This window comes from Haemaphysalis longicornis, unplaced genomic scaffold, assembly GCF_048455015.1.
Source record: "Haemaphysalis longicornis isolate Haplotype H1 unplaced genomic scaffold, Haemaphysalis longicornis Haplotype H1 scaffold_7, whole genome shotgun sequence".
Classification (NCBI taxonomy): domain Eukaryota; kingdom Metazoa; phylum Arthropoda; class Arachnida; order Ixodida; family Ixodidae; genus Haemaphysalis; species Haemaphysalis longicornis.
The window spans coordinates 42488773-42510377 of NW_027526422.1; the positions used below are offsets into that span (position 1 = coordinate 42488773).

The 21605-nt window shown below is 45.9% G+C and overlaps 1 protein-coding gene across 1 annotated transcript in view; it reads left to right on the plus strand.

Annotated features, from left to right (window-relative positions):
- The first annotated feature begins 1144 nt into the window (after nucleotides 1-1144).
- Nucleotides 1145-21605, plus strand: part of LOC144145360 (monocarboxylate transporter 3-like) — a 35406-nt gene continuing 14945 nt past the window's right edge. The window contains exon 1 of the mRNA XM_077676930.1: nucleotides 1145-1255. Within this exon, the coding sequence (XP_077533056.1) occupies nucleotides 1160-1255 (96 nt within the window). The 5' untranslated portion in view covers nucleotides 1145-1159. The remainder of the gene's footprint in view (nucleotides 1256-21605) is intronic.

The window sequence follows — 21605 nt, forward strand, 5'->3', positions numbered from 1 at the left end:
TGATCCGCAATGCCAACGTTTCCTTGTATTTGTCCACGTCAGCAATGTCACAAAACATCCGTGGCACTCTTCGTTTTCGCTTCCACGGGTGCCCCAGCCTTCGTTTCAGCTTCAGAAGAGCCGAGCGGCGTAACGATGACGCGTTGGACAGAGGACCTACGCGACGAGGCTGCAGGTTTGCACGAGATCGACGTCAATGGTGCACGTCCCTAGGAGATGGAAGTGTGGCCAATCTTGAGCCCTCTTGTGCAGCGGTTGTTCTTCAGAGGTGAGTCGAGTGTATTTGCGGTTTGCCGGTTTGGCTGGTCAATTATGAGAACTTTTACAGTAGTAATGCAGTATCATAGTTTGCAAAATATGTAAACAATTTATTCAAGGTTACACCTAACTAGTTACAGAATAATTACATGTTAATTAGGATGTCAGGATGTTTGGAAAACTGCTTAGTGTAATATTGTGTAAAACAATGCACCACACTAAGCGGCATCTGGCAGCTAACACACAGATAGCTAGGCTCCAATCGGTGTTTTGGTCGTATCTGACTCGCCATGGCCAGCGCGGCCATGCGACTGAGATAAGACAAAGTAACCCGGGTGAAGAAACATGCCATGCATTTGTTGTCTAAAATTTACCTGAGTCGGTTTATGCATTTCTGTGACATATCGATGGATGGCACGGCATGAACAGAATATTTTTTAAACGAGTTGTCTAGAAGTGGCAAGGAGTTAGGTAAAGAGGCAACGCAGGTACACTTAGGTGTATGTGTGTTTGCCCGAATTATCTTGGGAGTGGCAGTGAAAGGGTTAGTAGGGTGTCCATTGCTAGTTATTGCCAGCATGTTATTACAGTTTTTTCTAGTACTTACCACTTGTGCTAGCTCAATCATTAGTGTACAAAACCGCATCTTCTAGCCCATGTTAAAGAACATCTCATGGTATCTATAAATTCATAGCACTCTGCAAAACATCTTACTGCCTATATTTATAGCTTCTGTGCACTAGCCCCAAATTCGACTTCAAAACCACAGCACTTCAACTTGACTTTAGAATATTACACCGCCTGAACGCTGACAAGACTGTCATGCTGTATCGTCTGAGATGGTGCATGCCTGTTGTAAAGCTTATACAGTGCACACTTGCGTACTTTCACATCTCCATGCATGTCTTTTTCTTCGGTTTCAGTGATCAAGCTGGGGATTAACCTCGACTGCTGCAATGTGCCACATGAAAAGACACCATGTTGGGCTTGTAACCAGGTGCGTACAATTGAGCACCGTAGAATGCGTGTTAGAATGCATCAAAACAGACAACTGGGTGAGTGGGTTTAAAATCATGTTCACTGGCACAAAAAGACAGACGAAAAGACTGAGGTAACCACCAACAGGCCACCACTTACAAGTTGGGTTTACTTAAAAAAAAAAACATATGTACACATTCTCGGCGCATGTCAGGGGCGGATCCAGGGGGCTTCTTGGAAGGGGGGAGGGTGTTCATAATGCTGATGGGAGGGCAGGAGGGCGCAACAAACCAAATGCCGTGATTCCTTCTCAATTGCTCAGGAGGTGCTTTTTGATCAACATATTGCAGACAACCATGTGACGAGTTTAAAAAGGTTCCCTCCTCGCGGCTGCACTCAACTATATAAAGGGGAAAATTGGCTGTGGGGAGAAAGTGGTTAGCACGAAGTTGTTGCGTTAGTTACAACAAATGAGGGGTGCTTTGCTCACCGTGGACGGTAATGGTCCACACCGCGGTCTAAACAATTACACGTGCCGAAAGATCACTTCCCATGGGAGTGAAAGGTGGTGGGGTGGAATAGCTAGTGGCTTTGGGGTGGGCGGTTGGGTGGGCGATCGCCTCCCTCTGCACCCTTGAATCTGCCACTGGCGCATGTCACACATTGATGCTACGAATTGCACTACATATTCTTATCTAAATGCGCTACTTCTTGCTGTGATAGTCTAATGGACGGCTGGATGATGCATTTGTCGCCTCGTGTTCTGATCGCGTGGGCTTCAAGTATTTCTCTGGCTCTTTGATCTCTAGATTTGTGCAAACAAGTGGTAGCGCCAAACTTTGCCGTGTATTTATAGTCATCACAATGGGTGGCCAGGTGTGAGAGGCTACCTCTGTTATTGATGGCTCGCTCGTGTTCCTTTTGTCTTACGTACACATCTTCCCATTTGTCCTACACAGCTCGCTCGACGGACAATCCAATATCGTAAACGACCCTTGTAGCCCGTTTATATGCTGGGACTGATGGCGCGTTTGAGGGGTGATGGTTATCCAAAATGCGTACTCACGCGATACCGCGAAAAAAAAGGCCAGATAGGCGAAAGCAGGAGCAGGAACATCCAGCTTCCGTCAGGAAAAAGAAAAAAATTAGGCACATGTGTTGATTCCGAATACACACAAACTTTCACACGAGCTGAAGAATGTGACGCCAAGATATATGTAAGAGTGGTGTTTAAGACACCAAAGAAGTTGGGAGGCATATCGCAGCCATCAAAAAGAAAGCTGTAACAATGGGCGCAACACGAAGCGAAGGCTGTGGCACAAAAAATCCGTTCCAGCATATCAGATGGGCCATGGATGGTTTACGAAATTGAATTATCGGTTCAGTGAGCTATGTAAAACAAATGGGAAGATTCATCAATGTAAGACTAAAAGAACACGAACAGGCCATCATGAACAAAGGCAACGTCTTACACTCGCCAACCCATTTTGATGGGTGTAAATTCACCGCAAAGTTTGGCGCTACCACTTGCTTGTCAAACATAAAGATCAAACAACCGGGGAAATACTCAAAATGCAAAACTAGAAAACAAGGCAACAAATGCGCCGTCCAGCCGTCCATAGCACTCTCACCGCAAGACGTAGCGTATTTAGATAAGGACGTGTGATGCATGCAATTGTGTGACATGCATCACACGTCCCATCACACGTCCATCAATGTGTGACATGCCCCAAGAGTGTGTATATATGTTTCTTCTTTTCAAAATAAATTTCAATTGTGAATGGCACCCTGTTTGTGTTTACCTCCGTCTTTTTACGTGTGTCTTTTTGTGCCTAGTGAACATAAGGAGGGCAGCATTTTGTGATAGGTCACGACTCACGAATGCAGATTGGGTAAGACTTCTTCAATCACTCGTGGTGTTCCAACATATGCTTAAATAAGTTCTAATAGGATGCTTACTTTCAAAAATGGCACTGTAGGTGCTAATGTACCCCATGCAGCTGTATCTCGTGTGCTCGTCATGATAAACCAGCTTCCTCACTTACAATGACATGCACATTTAGTGAAAAGTGTGAGCAGACCTCTACATAAATTGTTTTCTATGTATATGTAGCCTGACTCGAATGAGAAGCTGTTTTCCAACTCGCATACCGTCAGTACCTATACATCTATCCACAAAATACAAGCTCTTGTTGCTTGCACTGCTGAACGGTGTATAGACACCTTCGCTGTTTGTAAACAAACATGAATGCGCCGAACGGTTCCCCCCAGAAGACTTCCGGTGCACAACTTCCGGTAATGGTTTCTAATGGTCGTGGCCGTCGCGGCGGTGTTTGCCTGGTGTGTTTGAGTTTGTTGCCTCATTATTTCTGGTGCATTCCTTAAGATGTGTTTACAGCGATGTCTAGCGACTACATGACTACTACTGTGACAACACTATTAACGAAGTCGTAATAATGAACACCACTTTTTCACATAAGGGGTGTGTACGGTACGCCCCTTCACATAAACGGAACCTACGCTTTTTCACACGTATTTTAAGCTGCCTAAAACGGGCTAGTTGACACACTCAAACGTTTGGCACAGAAAATCAAGATAAATCGCTTTTTACTGCGCCTGTGTCACAATTGTCAGTTTTGATAGAGATCGGCGCCGATCGGAATCGGTCGCGATCTAAGGTGTTCAGTGTGACTGAGATAACAAAACGTACTCACTATGTGATGACGTCAGGTGCGGCTGAGTTACGAGGACAACTATGGTTTACTGACGAGTGCACTATTCATGAATCTAACTTTCAAGTTAACCCGCCTACATGTAGTCCGTGCTCACACCGAAAGGTAAATTAGCTGCAGTGCGACGATTTCCATTGGCGGCACCACGACAAACTACGAGTCAGTTGCTCGCACCGATGAAAACCCACTTGCACGCGTCGCTCTCATAAAAAGCAAATGTAACGGCGCCACTGTAACTAGCAACAAAGCGTGGGCAATGCGACGTACGCCAGCTATGTGCGGCAATTCATGCGGAGTGCGGCTACTTTGGTGTCCCGAGTGTTGCTTCGAACGGTACACATCACTGATCATTAAGCCTCTGACTACAAGAAGCACCTTTACAATGTATTTTCGGCGTTAGCCAGCTTTGCTATCCAACTAAAGCGTCACCGCGGTTACTGTTATGGGGGGAACACGACGGCGTCCCACGTGTTTGCTGTAATTGGGGACCTTGGCCTTAGACTAACGTCTAAGCATCGCCTCTGTGCAATTGAAGCATACGCGTACGTTGGGCTTTGCTTGCCTTTGATGAAGTGGGCAGAACAAATCTGCGCGCTCTTTATGGGAGTCCAGTTTTCCCGCTTCATCGCTGCAAGCCAGGCGCTCCTTCTGCCTTCATCTTTCGGCAAACAGAACGTTCTGACTTCCGATAGCAAATTTGTTCCGGAACGCAGACTGCATCCCGGCACAACACAGCAGTGTCCGAGTCACGAGTGCTTCATCGGAATAACTTTATCCGCTTAAAACATCGAAACACAACGCTGCCGCCACCAACGCAGGCTGAAACCACGGTAAAACCGGTAAAACAATGTAAACAGGAAGCTTTCTAGGGCACGTTTCCGGTGAACGCCCAATGTTGCCAGAGAACGGCGAGCGCTGGCGAAACCGTGTATACACTGGGCTTTCGACCATGAAACGGCGCTACCTGCGTGGCGACTCCGACGCCATGAGTGCGGTTGCACTCTGCCGCACGGGCAGCACATTTCCCGATGGGAAACGTGGTTTCTGGCGGGGTGTTTGCAAGAAAGTTCGTGTGGGCGGTGTTTTTTCTGCGTGATCCGTGGGTTCGCGAATTCCTTGTCGTAAGGAGCAGCCAGCATTGATTTCACCTAGAAATTCCGGACTGCACTGTTCACGCCTCCTACAACTGCAGATGCTAAGCGGGCCGCACAGCAAAAACAAGCGTGCCATTTTTTTTCTTCCTGTTTTCGATAAGGGTTGCTACATTGCTCGCTAGCTGTCCGTGTTTGATCGACAGCGTCCGCACTTGGCCTTCGAGGGCCTCGAATCTCGCGTCTATCGTGCTCAGTTTCACCTTGATTTGGGTGGTGACCGTTAAGATCGGTGTAAGCGCTCCTGCCTTTGGAATCTGTGCCGCCGCTGTCAAAATACACACCATGCGCACTGCGTTCGGTTCGTTTTTCGGTCACGTTGTTGTGCAGCGCGTTGGCATTTTCCTCTGCGGTGTATGAAACAAGAGAGCCTTTAGAACATAACACAATCGGTTAATGTCGTACTTGCTCTCAGCGCGTGAAAATGGCGGCGACATCCCTGTAATACATGCTGTAATACTTCGAACGGACGCCGCCGGCCAACGTGCGGGCGCGCGGGCTCCGACGCTGTTCTTTCCTCCATGGTTGCGTCGCTCACCAATTCTTTCTTTCTACTGCCAACGTGAGGCGCCACCGTCTACGCCCCTCGCGACCAAGGTCACAAGCACGTCGCGAGGAGCCGAGTTCCGCGGCGCACAGATATCCCGGTGTTTTTTACGGCGCGCTCACCATCGAAGTTGTCGGCCGTGCAAGGCATGATATAGAGTTGCGGCAGCGACTGCGAGTCGAGAAGAAGAAGTGAGGGGGGAGGAGCAAGCGGGAGGCTGACCGGGCCTGGCTCTGTCAGCCTTGCGCTTGCTCTTCCCGCCTCGGTTCTTCTTCTCACAATGAACATCCAGATGCTAGCGCACGGCGTAGTTCTCGACGGTATTGGCTTGTAATATCTAATTCTCTTTGCGACAGAGCCTCGCGGGAGGCCTGCTCCTCCTTCCTCAACTTCGAATAGAAACCAAAATAAGGATAAGGAGAAAAACTACCGTTCACGCAGATCCGCTACACTGGTTGCTCGCCAAGAGAGACGAGCGTATGTTTCAAAGCTTCAAGGCTTCAAAGTTCATTTTAGGAGCGAGGCCCCTTAGCTAGGGATGTTGGCGTCTCCTGTTGTCGTCGTCGCTATCGTAATCGTCGTTCGTCTCATGCAGTGACGGTACTAAAACATCGGGAAACTCGTTTACGCCTCGCCGTGGAACGTAAGGCGAGCTTAAAAAAAAACCAAAAAAAACGGGACACTCGTTTAAGCCTCCCGTTGGAACTCTTAGTAACGAGTACTAAAAATAATAATAATAAAAAAACACTGTTACACTCATTCACGCCTCGCGATAGAGAGCCTCGTGCTTCAAAGACAAGGGACTTTTACAGCAAAGCTGTATACCTCTACCCCACCCAACGGTTTCATCTGCATTGGCAAAAGCGCCAAGGCGGCAAGAATACACTTATACACTGCGTGCTTCGCCCCTCCCCAGGTTTCACGTTAGATGGCCCGGGATTCTTTTTGGAAGCACAAAGGAGTGCGCTGTAAAATGCAGGTATGCAAGAGGAGGTCCCGAGGTTAGAAACCGCAGGCGTGACCTGTGTGCGGCCAGCGTGCTACCTTGACTCGCACAGAAGACTGAAAGGGGCCCTGAAAGGCGTTTTGAGCACACTAAATTGACTAGCGCAATCGTTAGATTGGGTCGTCAACATCATCTGTGCCAAGTATTACTCTTTTACGCGCAGCAGAAAGCTCATACTTTTGTTGCAAAGTTTGTCGCTTTTTTTCCACCCTTCCCTTCGTGTTTTTGGACGCCGCCATCTTCACATGTCTACGTCATCAATTCCAAGATGTTCGTCATGAGCTAGACATCCTGCTATTGGGAGGCTTTTTCACGCACTTCCGGCAAAGAGATGAGTCGTCTGCTCAGCGTCGGCTCGCCGGCTGATCTGCCAGGGGAGTGCCGGAATGCTTGGACATTGTACGACAAACGAAACAAGTGTAAACAAACGCTTAACCGTTTGTATTGAATGCAACAGGGCCATACCACGACATGGATATTATCTTACTTGAGTACGTTCCATAACGAAAGCGTTGAAGCCCCGTGGCGCTTCTTTCTTGCAATCGCAGAGAACGCCCTGAGCCGAATGCGCGGGTTTGACGCATACATTTTATTCAACTTCCAAACAATCCAGAGATGCGTTTCGAACGAACACAACGTCACAACATGCGTTGCAAGTCCAAACCGCGATTGACAGAAGATGGGTTGCCTCCTCCTGCCCCTAAATTCGGCACTCACCTCGCGCGCGGTTTGCGGGGACGAACAGCAAGTCACTTAACTCTGGCGCACAAGCCGAGATGGCTTTTAGCCACGCACACTGCACATACCCCATGCGAGGTTGAGTTGTACGCCGCTTGAGAAAGATAATCCAGGCCATGGGAAGCACTATCCACCCGCAGAAGCACAACGTCGCATTTCATCGCGAAACAAAGGCGTCCACAACACACACACCATCGCCTCCTGTAATGCCAAACGCATCTCGCACTTCCAAATGGGAGTGAGTAGTATGCCTGCAGTGCCCATATGCCGCGAGGTGGGGCCCCAAGCTGAACCGGGATCACGCAACCGTAACTGACTTCCAGAGCGGTTTGTGCCTTGTAGCCAGGGCAACCGATGTTTGATATTGTCAAAGAAATGGTGGTCGCTCCAGCGCTAGAAAGCTCAGAGCCGCGGCGGAACATGTTTTGCCAACGTTGCCGCTCTCCACCACGCGTCGCCCCAAGCTGAACTGGCGTTTTGTGCACGGGTTATGTATCGGTTTAAAATGTCTTTTTCACATGCCGCCGGCAGGAATTACCACCGCCACAAAAGAAGACCCGGCACCAGCGGGGCCACATCTGATACGGCGTTTTTTGGATAAACAGTGCGCTGTGCATCCAAGGGAGCCAGCGCAGGATCCTCCCCGTGCGGCTGCGAGTTCGCCGCCGATAAAGCGTCGCGTGCCGCCGATAGCAAAGTTCTGCAGCAACGTACACCGCGAAAAGGCAAGGCCAGGCCGCCGCACACATGGGACCAGATTTTTCGTTCGCTTTTCCAGCCTTGAGCGGAGTGCGGGCTTCATGGTGTCAACAAAGCTTGCCCGTAGCGGACGGCTGTGTGAGCAGCACAATAGCGGAAGTACGTCACCGCGGAGGAGCGCAGCATCATGGGAGGGAAGGCTCTCTCGCCGTCAAAAGCGGAGAGTAAGTTGAAAGGAGGAGGAAACGCGGAGCGACGATAATGCGCGGTTTTTGATTTACGATTTCTCAGCTAATACTCATCGCTTCAACAAAATTCTTGCGGGATAAGATTGCTAATACATTGCTTTATTTGGTTACACGTACATCCACGCATCGGCGGAAGGTATTTCAGGACCCCTTCAAGTCTCGCACAGTTACACAAAGGCTGGTTCACTTACGGGTTCCTTTAAATGTCTGGCGTGTCTTCTTTATTTGTATTACTAGCGAAAAACCCGTTGTATGTCGTGCGCCTGCCGAAACTCACTTATTAGCGAAGTAGAGCGAGCAGCAGTATGCGATGTACTACAGTTAAACCTGGATGTGACGAACCTTCATGTAACGAATTCCTGGATTTAACAAAGTTTTTCGATTCCCCGTTGCCAGCTCCATTGAAACCCATGTGTTTGCGACCTTTGTGTAACGGAGGTGTTGCGGCGGGTAACCTTGATGTAACGAATCCGCTACGTTGATCATCCATTGTTTTCTTCACTTTTTCCGAAACATCTGCCGGAGAAATACACTAATTTAGCAAACTTCGCCGGCATCGTAAATTACGTTGCGTTTCCAGTCTCATTGCGGTGTCGGTTGGGTGCTAGGCCTGCCTGTAGGCGTCTTGTCGTGCGTCGACTCCACTATTATCTGTGGTGTCTGTTCGCGGTGATGAGTTCTGCGGCCCGAAAACGGAAAGTTTCGTCTTTTCAAGACAAGCTCGCAATTTTAAATTCCATCTCCGCCTGCGAGAAAGAAGGACGTCGCCGCCCACTACAGTGTCTTAGCTAGCTCCTTCTCAACAATTTTGAAGGCGACAAATAAAATCGAGTTCTTGAAAAGGCGCCCTTTCAGCGCAAGCTTCGTCTTTGAAACGGGATAAGGCACCGAAAAATGTCAACGGCAAACGTTTTACTGAAGTTACGTTTTTGAATACGGGAGTAAGTGACCTTGCCTCTTTGGAATGCTGTGTAGTGACTCAGAAAGCAACTGGCGCTAAATATGCAGCCAATCACGGTTTACCATCACTGATGTATAGCATTTTGGTTTCGTTTCGACTTCATTCACGTGAGCCTTAACTCGAAACCTGCATGCAACGAAAAATTGCGATTGTTTGTCAACTTCGTTTAATTGTATATCAGTTGCTCGGTCGAGTGGGTGCGGGAGTGCATAACTTTATTGCGCTCGAGGCGGGGAGTTAAATTGCAAGTGTGTGACCCTATCCGGTGCGTCGGATGCCGATGATTGAAGCGATGATTTAAAAAATGAAACCATGACTGGCTGGCTCGTTGGCGGATGGCACGTAGCCGACGAAGTTGTACTCCAAGCAAAAGCAAGATGTACAATACGCACACTTTATTTACACCACGTATTCAGAACTCTCAACGGTCATTTTCGCGTAAAACAGATCGGGCAAAGCCGGCATCGAGCGGGGCTCCCCTAACTTCAAAACGTCTAACTCCTCGGTTTTACCACCAAAATTCTGTTCACAAAAGGGACGTCATAACTTCAAAGTGAAGATGGCCTATTGATTCACCTGCCCTAGGACACTGATTGGCCGCAGTGACAAACAAACTTAGGTGTGTAGATGTAGTCACGTGACCCACCTCTCACAGTCTCATACGGAAATTAAGACGTGTTTTGCATAAGAAAAATATAACAAATAAAAACCAACCAAAAGAGCAAACCTAACGCCACCCGTAAGATCTCGGGCGGCGCATCCCTGCACGCTTATGATTGTGCTCCGCGCCGCCAAAATTTCCTTGCTTTGTAAACATGACGAGCGCGTAACAAACCCTCGTCGCCTACCCATTGACGCACCCAAGCCACCGGGTCGCCAAGGTCAGACGCGGAACGAATGTAAACTTCGCCCAGTAGCTTTGAGTAGTGTAACCGTGGTAGACAGAACGTCTAATGCCCTCTTCACTCTTTGAAGGAGGAGAAGGAGTTTATTTAAGTGCGCAAGAAAAGTACATAAATAAAAGCACTACAGACAAGGGTTCCAAAGCCTGTGACTGTACCAGGACCCTCGATGAGTTAATACAGAGGTAATAATTACTTTTATTTATTTATTTATTTATTCATACTGCAATCCCCATTACAGAGATTTTAGCAGGGTGGTTACAGACATAATTTTTACAACGTTGGCACTCTAGAATGCATAAAACAAAACAAAAAAAAATAGAACATCAAGATGTGAATAATCAGGTCAAATGTGCTGCAAACAACAATAAGGACGGCTCCATGACTTGGTTATTAGTTAGTTCATTCCACTGAGTTACGGTACGCGGGAAAAACGAATATTTGAAGCAGTTATTTCGGGACCGGAAAGGGGTTAGTGACAGTTGATGCCTTTGGCGGGTGGCGTACCCAGATGAAAAAGAAAGGATATTGGAAACATCAAGCTTGTAATGCCCTTTAATTAATTGGTAAAGAAATTGTAGTCGTATTAAACGATTTCTTTCGGTAGGTGAAGGCTCATTGGCACGATGTAAGAGTTCAGTTATAGAGGTGCGTCCAAAGGTATTAAAGATAAAGCGGACTGCCTTTTTCTGCACGTTTTCCAATTTGGTTATGTTAGCTTTAGTGAAGGGGTCCCAAACAATCACCCCATATTCTAAGATTGGGCGAATGATGGTCTTGTACGCTAGAGTACGCACCGAGGAATTAGAATATTTTAAAGCTCTTCGAAGGAAAAATAGCTTTCGGTTAGCATTTGCAATTACGGAGTCAATATGTTTAGTCCAGTTAAGGTCATTGGTAATCCAAAGGCCGAGATACTTAATGTTAGTTACCTCAGAAAGGGTGAAGCTTGCGGTGGAATAATTAAATAGTAAGGGTTTTTTCCTGTGGGTTATTCGCATAAATACTGTTTTTTCGAAGTTAATTGACATCTGCCATAAATCACACCACTTAACAATTTTATGAAAGGCACTATTTAGAATGTTTTGATCAGTTACATTGGATATTTCAGAATATATAACGCAGTCATCAGCATACAACTTGATTTTTACAGGAACTTCATTCACAATATCATTGATAAAAATTATAAACAAAAGTGGTCCAAGAACAGTACCCTGTGGGACGCCAGAGTCAACGGTTGCCTCTTCTGAACAGAATTCGTTAAAAACAACAAATTGTTTACGGTTTAAAAGGTAGTCTGCTATCCATTTTATTACGCGCGGATTTCTAAGCGTTTTCTCTAATTTAAAAAGTAATTTCTTGTGCGAGACTTTGTCAAACGCTTTCGCAAAGTCCATAAAGATGGCATCAGTTTGTGTCCCATTGTTAATTGAAGTTGCGAAATCGTGTATTGTCTCGACAAGTTGAGTAGAGGTTGAATAGCCTTTTCTGAATCCGTGCTGGTGTTTTGTTAGGATGTTATGCTTACTAAGGAACTCAGAGATATGCGTATGAATGATGTGTTCTAGAAGTTTACAGGTAGTTGACGTTAATGAAATAGGACGATAATTCGAGATGAGTTCTTTTTTACCCGACTTATAAAGAGGCTTGACTCTGGCGGCCCTCCAATCATCTGGTACTCGCCCTTCATGTAGCGATTTTGAAAATAAAACATACAGATATTTAGCGATCCACTCGGCATATCGCTTTAAAAATGCATTTGGAATGGTATCCGGTCCGGGTGTCTTTTTAACATTGATTTTAAGTAGCATGTTTAAAATGCCTTGCTCACTGATAACAACGTCAGGTATAGGTGGATAATCTGCATCAAACATGGGAAGAACATCGTTGTCAATGGTGAAAACCGATTTGAATTGTTGATTAAAGGCATTCGAAATAATCTTGCCATCATGCACATCAACTCCAACTACAAAAACATTACATTCAGTAGATGTAGGCTTAATGCTCCGCCAAAATCTCTCAGGACACGTTTTAATGAAGTTCGGTAATGATTCACTATAATACAGCTCTTTGTCACTATGGATTTGGTGTTTTAGCTTAGTTGCAATCTCCAAAATCTCTTCCTTTACACCAGTGATATTCCCAAGACTACGACGCTTTTTTAATCGTTTTAACTTCCTTTTGAGACGCAACGTGTCCCGAGAAATCCAGGGGTTCCTCTCTTTCTTCTTTTTAACAACACATGGAACGAAGCGATCAATACATTCATTTACCAAATCTTTAAATGAGTCCCAAAGGCTTTGCAGATCAGCAGTACTGTTTAAAAACGAGTCGAAGTTGAAGGAGAGGAAATCTATAATTGATGTATCGTCAGCTCGCAAAAAATTTCGAAAACATGACGTTTTTTGTTTCCGTTCCACAGAGCCATTTGCCAGGGTCAACAGTACAGCACTGTGGTCAGAAATACCAGGAACCACTTCACAGCTGGCCGAAGCCTTAATACACCCACCAACAAAAAAGAGATCAAGTACTGACTTCGACTTTCCCTGCACTCTAGTAAAATCGTCAACAACTTGCAACAAATCAAAAGTAAAGGAAACGTCGAGCATTGCTTCTCCTACGATATCGTTATGCTTAGTGGTTGAAAGAGAGGCCCAATCTATATCTGGTAGGTTGAAATCTCCTGATAAAATGATCCGAGCTCCTGACTTTGCATGAGTGCACAGATATTTTTTTAATTCATTGATGACTTCAATGGACGAGGTCGGGGGTCTGTATATGGAAGCTACAATATACTGAATATTATTGTGGTACATTTTGCAAAATAAGCCTTCCACTTGAGGAATATCTGGCATTCTAATTACCGTTAGGCCTTTCTTAAATACAACTGCAACGCCTCCTCCCTTACTTCCGCGATCTTTCCTTAACACATTATAACCAGGTGGAATTATTTCACTGTCGAATACTGTACTATTCAACCATGTTTCTGTAAGTGTTATTAAATCTGGATCATGAGTAAGAAGCAATGTTTCTAATTCAGTTGCTTTGTTCCCCACACTTCGGCAATTTACATTCAGGATTCTTAACGGTTCAGACACAGGATCACGGCGTCAGTTTCCCTTCTTCTTCTGAAGTTTAAAACGCGATTTTTCGGTTTCATTCCAACCATACAGGGTGTCATCAATGCTCAATTTGTCGTATAATAGCTTAACCTTTGCGCCACTTTCTTTTTCTTCAGCCGCGCTCTTCCACAAATTTCTTCGTACCTCCCGTACCCTGCTTGAAAAGTCCTCAGAGATAGACATCGTAGTCCCCTTTAGCTTAAACGCGTTCTTTAATACGGAAGTCTTTTCCCGATAATCTAGAAATTTTATGATTACTGGACGCGACTTATTTACAACCTTACGGCCAAGCCTATGGCATCTTTCAATGCCGTATGTAGTTACCTCAAGCTTTTCCTGAAAAAATTTGGTTACTTCATTCATTAGTTCCTCGTTAGATTCCTTAGCAGGTTCGTCTACTCCAAATATAATTAGGTTATTTCTGCGGCCTCTGTTTTCGAGATCGTCAACTTTTGATACGAGCATAGAAATCTGTTCATCTCGTTTTGACATAGCAATCTCGATGCTTTGTACTTTGCTTGTCAGGGTAGCTAAAGCAGATAACTGTGCTTCAACCCCTTCTATGCGCTGAGTTAAAGCAGAATTTTTTTCCTCGATTCCATGTTGAGAGCTCTTTATGGATTCAAGTGAGGCAGTAATTTGTGCCTGACCGTCCAACAGTTGTGACAACATCTGCTCTGTAGGACCTGGGTTTGCCTCTACGTCCCCGCATTTCAACAGATCTAGCGGCACAGAACAAACAGCAGAAAGTAGACCTCTTAAGCGTAGTGGGCAGGGCAGCAGCACCAGAAATCGGTCATCACTACGAAAACACTGAACGCATGAATAATTACCAACCTGCAGCACGAAGCGAAAAGGGTTGAGCATCATGCCAGGAATGCTGCTGCCAAGCCCACTGGTGAAATCCTGTTCCTCTGGCGCTCTTATAGCCGGCGATTCTCCCACGTGAGGTGACGTCACCGACGATAGCAACCATGTTGAGTCATTGAAGTGCAGCAGACACGATCCATCCAGGGCGAAGTTATCACCCTGCGAAGATGACATGCAGCCGAAGCCCACGAGTCTGTGCGCATGCGTCGTCTGCGAAGCGTAGTAGTGCGGCCACGAAGAGGCTCCCAGCAGAACGGTGACAGCCTGCAGCACGAAGCGAAAAGGGTTGAGCATCATGCCAGGAATGCTGCTGCCAAGCCCACTGGTGAAATCCTGTTCCTCTGGCGCTCTTATAGCCGGCGATTCTCCCACGTGAGGTGACGTCACCGACGATAGCAACCATGTTGAGTCATTGAAGTGCAGCAGACACGATCCATCCAGGGCGAAGTTATCACCTTGCGAAGATGACATGCAGCCGAAGCCCACGAGTCTGTGCGCATGCGTCGTCTGCGAAGCGTAGTAGTGCGGCCACGAAGAGGCTTCCAGCAGAACGGTGACAGCCTGCAGCACGAAGCGAAAAGGGTTGAGCATCATGCCAGGAATGCGGCTGCCAAGCCCACTCGAATGACCTCCAGCTCCCGTCAGCTGAGGTAATTCCAATGGCGGTAATCGCGGTGGTTAAAAAGTCAATGGTTTCCCAAATGAACGAAAGGTAATCCTCCTTCAAGAGCTAACATCGCTCTTAACTATTTTGGGGTGCGCTTGTATCCGGGCTCGCTTGTCGGTTGAACACAAAAGCGTAGCGGACAAAGAGAAGCTTCCGCGGTTTCTGCTCACGCTCCTCGCGCCCGAGTGAACTCGGCTGGCGTGAAAACGAACACAATACAGGTAAACACGCTATACCTCACGCTATCTATTTGCCGAGAGGTTTGCATTATTAAAGAAGATAGTCATTTTTGGGCTACTTAAACACAGAAATTGTGGTCTTTCTGTATGTCTATTTGTCTGTCTGTCTGTGTCTTGATTCAGCCACGCGGCCAAAGTGGAACGAAGTCTGCGCAATAGTCTTGTATACTCACAGCGAAATCTAAACGTCCAAGTCCGGTGTTACTGTTCATACTAGTCAACATTGTTGAACAAGAAGAAGACATTACGCAAATGTGAGGCAGAAAATCAACGCATAACTGATATTTGCAGTGTTCCTTGGTTAAAAAATTCATGGATGCTTGATTTTTTCGATAGCAAACGAAATACTCATTAACTGCAGAAAACCGTCGCCTGCTCTTGCCCGCGCTCCTGGCGGCAATTAAGAAATCAAACGGCATGAAATCAAACGGCAACAGCAACGAAAGGTTTCACTAGGTAGGTTCCACCTTCCGTTTGGAACGCTCGTGGAAGGCAACGCGGTTTATAAACGTCGTAGTAGGGCGCCTCGAGTCACGCGCGTCTCCGCCGTACGGCAGCGCTGGCATCGAGGCACCTACCTGGCCTGTAGCAGTGGAACGCGGTAAATATAAATTGACTTGAGCAAACCTTTAGTGTGTTTACCTTGGAAGGAGCGTGACGCAAAAGGAATAGCATGAGAGGTGAGCGGGAAATCAAAGGGAGGCATTTACTTGGCAAATGTCGACAAAGGTTATCGTGTTTTGTCGACATTTGCAACGAAAGGAGCAGATACGCGGCCAATTTTTTAAGTGGGGGGCCAAAAGTTAACGCAGGGGTGAGGGAAGAAGCGAAGTGACAGTCCCCGTCATTCTTCCCCCTCAGACGGCGGCCAGGAGTAGTTGCGCCCTGGTGGCGTCTTCGGCCATCAGGACGACGGCCTGGAGTTGAACGTCTGCGTCTGAACTGAGCAGCACCGTCTCCCACTGTTCCGAGGAAGTAATGTCTAGTGCTTGAAGTGTGCTGTTGACTTTAATGGGGCAAGCCCATAAAATGTGTTCAAGATCGGTCCTTGCTGAACATAATTTACTCTTATTGTCGTAGATCCCCGGGGTAACAATTACAGTACGTAACCGGGTTCGGAAAAGCGTAGGATCGAAGGTGTTTATGGGTAGTCTCGGAAGCTCATACCTCGAGCTGCCTCGTGAGCGTTTTCGTTCCCCGGAAAGGCAGAGTGCGCCGGTAGAGTCCGCCTATAATATAGTAAGCATCAATGTGGCCTCGGAAAATTTCCACGTGGAATATTCCCTCTCCACGAAATATTTCCACGAGGGGAGGGAATACTTCCACGTGTCGGGCACAACCGCTTTAAAAGAGTGCATAGTTCCACTAAGTTCCACTATTAAAAGTTCACATGATGGAAAAAGTAGGTGGCAAAAGAAAAGAAACGCGCACGTGTATGAACATTTGCTGCAAACTTCCTACGTTTCGAAGAGTGGTTGACATGAAGAGTAAAATAATATCAACAAAGAGGCGACAGTAAAAGCAAAAAAAATAAAAAATAAAAAAACTCACATACACGCTTGCGCATTTAGGGCAACGGCACGGTGAAAGGTGCCAGAGCTACAACGCGGAGGCGGCCTTCCGCTCACAACGATAAGTGTGTACGTCCACTTCATGGGAAGACTCGGTTGTTCAGGCAGCTATGCTACGTACAAGTACGAAAACAAAAGCAGCTAAAAGACCGATAACTTCAATAAAGAAGTACGCATGTGAGTTTCCCATAAATTATCGCCCCAAGTGACGCTGATCTAAACCTGTATTAATGAGGACTCTCGAATTATGAGACCCTAATGGGTTCAAAAACGAGGTACACGCATTGGAGCCTTAAGATGCTCAACTGAATGATATCGCCCCTTTCATCACAGACTGTTCTCTTTGCCTCTCTCCGGCCATTTTAACAAACTTTGACAAGGGTGAACGAGCGAGGCTTTTTACATGAGGCTGGTAATACTGTGACGGGTCGTTAATTCGAACCGCGTGGTGAAGCCTTTTCAGTCATAATTAATGAAGGTTGGAACCTATTAAAGTGAAGAATAACAATAGTGCACTGCAATTGGGAAGCACTTAAGGATGTCAACGATTTGATGCTTGAAGAAGTCTGTGATTGCAGTCTGCCTGCTGCTGTCCTTGAATGCGACAGCCACCCCTTGTGACCGTAACGAGCGAATGTAAGGGAATATCTCCTTTTCGCCTTTTTTGAAACTTAAGAAGGCAAAGGATTCATGCCGCGTCTACATGCACGCAGGCTGCAAGAAATACGTCTCTTAGAACGTCCGCCGTGGTGCTTAAGAATGGTTTAACCAAATTTTTCTGCTCTCATTGTTCTGCTCGCCTTTCCGGAAGGATGCAGTCGTGTGTGTAGGCAGCGGATGGGTTCCTCCAGTGTTTCTCTCACCAGCTGCGCAACTGGTAAGAGGGAAGTCAGGTTTGGTCCATTTTCAGGGGAAATAATGGAGGGAGGGGGTGCGCAGGTGCTTGTTGCCGTGCCATGTAGCCTAGAGCAGGGATCTCGGCAACGCCGAAAGCAAACAGGTGGTACCGGAAATTCCTTATCAGGAAGTCTCTGTAAGCCTCAGGTAAAAAAAAGGGGGGTATAACTAGGTTAAAAAACATACAACTGAACTTCTCTCCCAAACAGCAACTTTTCGGGAGAGGCGCTTTTCTGAAACTTTAAATGAAAAGAAAAAGTTAGGAGCATGTGGGGGTTAAATACAAAGCAGTGTGAAAAAAGAAAAAAAAAGTTCTAGGAAGTCTGCACTGAGGCGCAAGACTTGAATCTCGAAGCTGTAGTAGGTGAGCATTGCCGGACAAATAGTTAAGTTTCAGTACCATTGTTTATTTGAATAGTTGCGCCGCTAGTAATCGTCGTCATATGCAACGAAGAGGTCGTCGTCTTCTTCACGGCGAGTCGTGGATGAGTCATCCTCAGCATTGAAGACTTACTCCAGTTCGTCGTCATCGACTCGAGGCAGCGGTGGCGGGATCTGCAAGTGGCACATTCGTAGCCATGTCTCCAATTATATCTATAACGCCTTCCAGTTAATTGGGCGGCTGCGGTGACCTCTCCCAATAAGGGTGCCTTTTCAGCTGTAGCATTATCGGTGAGATTTTTTTTACGTGTGCGGTAGCGCTTGACAACAGCGCTGGAGTTCTGCTTTTTTTTTTTTTTTGGTAGAGCCACTGCTTGAGCCGGGGACTCGGCGGACGCCGCGAGGCACACGTTCGCGAGCGCTCGCCATTTTCTCGCTCCTCGCGGTTTTCGGAACTTTTTTTTTTGTTAGTGCCATTGCGCGTGCCGAGGACGCTCGGCGGTCGCCGTGAGGCACGCGATCGCGAGCGCTCCTCATTGTCTTGGTGTTTTTTTCCTCCAATGGCGAACCTACACCTTGTACAACCGCTCTGTTGTTAAAAAAAGAAGTGGGGCGGGGATTCCGTGGCAATAGCTGAAGGACGCTAAAAAGGAAAAAAAAAATAAATGAGGGGATCAATTTTTGGAGCATTGGTACAAGGGTCATATTGTTCTGAGAAAGGTACTTGCGAGTCAATGCCTACTGCTGTGTTCGCTGGGAATATAGCTAAGTTGCCTATAGAAGAATTAATACCAGAGGGCCCCAAGGAGTTGAATTACTGAATTAAATATTATTCTCTGTATTTTCAGTCCCTAGGAAACCCAATTTCACTTATTTTGACTTAATTTTAAATATAGAGCTTCAGCTTTTCAAAATTGTGGCTTGGTTAATTGAAATGCTGCGCGACAGCAATGGAGCCTGTGTTAAGTGTATCGCCCCAGTGAGAGTTAAAACGTAAGCTCGTAGGCTGACTAGTTTCTCCTCTATTCTGCTTGTGACACAATGGGCATTCGTAAATATGCACAATGTTAGAGGAAGTGCACGGAAAGCTTAGAATAATCTTGTGAATATATTTGCTGACTATGCTATTGACAATGCAGTCTGTTTGCAGATGCCTGGAAGTCTTGAATTGGGGACGGAAACAAGGGGTTATGGCTGATTGTGTTTCGAAGGCCTTATTTTAGCATGCACTAAAATACATTCTAGAATGTTATTTCTTTGGTATGTAAACCTTCGTGCTTCCGGGAACGTCTTTTTAAATCGGTCGATAGCCGACCTTAGTACGTCAGTACAGGGTTATCTGGTTTCAGCGTCATATATATACAGATATATAACACTGAAATGAGCTTTCCCTTTTATTTTGAAGGATTTTCTCGTGGGTCTCTGTCTTTAAATACCTTATTTTCTCGCGCTCTTTGTGAGTTTTTTTTTGTTTTTTGTCAAGTATTACTTCATAACTTGCACACAACAGAAAGTAAGCAAATCGGCCTCCAATTTTTAACTTCTTTGACAGCACCGTTTTTGTGCATTAGAATAATAAGTTTTCCGTTTTTACACGCTTGCCGTACCTTTAAAGAGACCCTGCAACACTTTTTCATACTTTTTTGTAAATCTTAAATGCTTTCAGAGGGTAGTCAACAAACACATACAGTAATTGCAATAAGATACCTCAATCAAAGATTACTGCTTTATGCCCGTCAGATAACTAGGAAACCTGCTTAAAAGATTTTTCTTTCTTTCCCGAGTCTTGGCTTCTTTGAGTGCTGTAACTTTAAGCAATGAAGGAGCTATTGGCCGGATTCCTTTCAGATGCAGCAATAACCGCATTAGATAATGACTTTAGAAAAAGAAAACCACAAAGCAAAGCAGAAACGAAAGCGGATAGTTCCGCCGCGACGAGCAGATCACGGAGTGCCGCTCCGTGCTGTTCATAACCATAGCTTTAACATTGCTTCAACACGCTTAGGAAAGAATGAAAGCGCTTATTGGAACTGCTTCAGAGCCCCATTAAAGTTCATAAACAATGTAAAAATAAACCTGGAAGCTTTTTCACCACAATGTTTCCAGCATGCAGTAATTTACCTGCTAGAATTACTTCCTCATTTGCAGCTTTGAGTCTTTTTTTTTCCTTCCTTCGAGCCCCTTCCCCTCCTCATTTCCGAAGATTCCAGTTCCTTCACAACTGCTTTTTTGGTCAGGATAGCAACCGCATTAAACTGTGTGGAATGAATCCGTCATTTCTAATATATCAGACATGCTTATCGCATAACAATACTTTACAATACTCAACAATAGGTTACAGTACATTGCAAATTTAAGAGTTCCTACCTAATACAGTCAACGCTTGTTAATTCGAACTCGGTTAATTTGAACTTGCGCTTGATTCGAACTCACGCCCTTGTCCCGGCACAGTCCTGCATATTTCAATGGGGGAAACTCCCGATAATTCGAACGCGCCGTACCCAGAACGGTTAATGCGAACTATGATCTCCTGGTTTCGATCGTTCCTCGCAGAAGAAGCCGGCCCACAGTGGTTACCATGTGTTGCAAATCCAAACCAAATTAAATTTACCAGAGATGCAAAACAACGAAACAGAAAAAGAACAGCGTGGCGCGCGCTCCGCTCCTGCAACCGCTTATTTCGCTTCTACAGAGGGCACCGCGCCACCGGCGCCAGTGCCATTATTATTTACCGGTTATCATTTACTAGTGCCATTATTATTTATGAAATCATGTGCCACAAACGTGTAGTAGCGCCTAATTCGCGATAACGAATCCAGAGGTGGCTTCTTTGTTTTCTGGCCGCGCAGTATGGCGCGATTTCCATTCATTCTAGCGCCCATCCTCTAATTCGAACTCCGCTTAATTCGAAAAATTTTATGGTCCGTTCAAGTTCGAACTAACGAGCTTTAACTGCAGTTGTCAGTACGTATAGTACAGTTGTTCGCAAAAGAGTAGCGTACCAAAATAGGTTTTACTACGCCCCCACCCCTTGGCCCCTGAAGGCTCCGGGAGGCAGCGCAGACATGTGACTTTAGACTTAATAAAGGGTAAACAGACGACACTAACAACAGCGTATAGAGGCTGTAGCGCCATAAAGTTACGGGGGAGTAGAACAGTAAAATATTGCTTTATGTAGCAATTTAGAGATTAGGAGCCCGTGAGCGAGGCAGTCGAAAGCTTTTGACACCCAAAAGAATGTACAATCCCTTTGCATTCTTTTGTCAGCGCAGGGATGTAAGTAGGTCGTGGGATCCTAAATAGTGTACTCTCGTTAAAACGAACTGGGTTGAGACGAATTTCATAGTTCTTTTGCTCTCTTGTCACGTACACAGTGCAAGAAACGTCCGCTTAAGACGAATTTCTCATAGTACGGAAAAATATTTACGGTCCCTTCAAGTTCGTCTTAACGGGAGTTTACTGTATGTTTAGCTTGAAGAAGCGCTTCTAAAAACAAGTTCCTTAGAAAACACCTAGGTACTGGAAGTAATGTGGATGTAAATATAGTAAAATCTTATTATTGATACGTTTTTCCCGGGAGCCGGGAAAAAAACGTATTATGCGAAAATAGTTTCACCCTAAAAGGTTAAAGAAGGAGG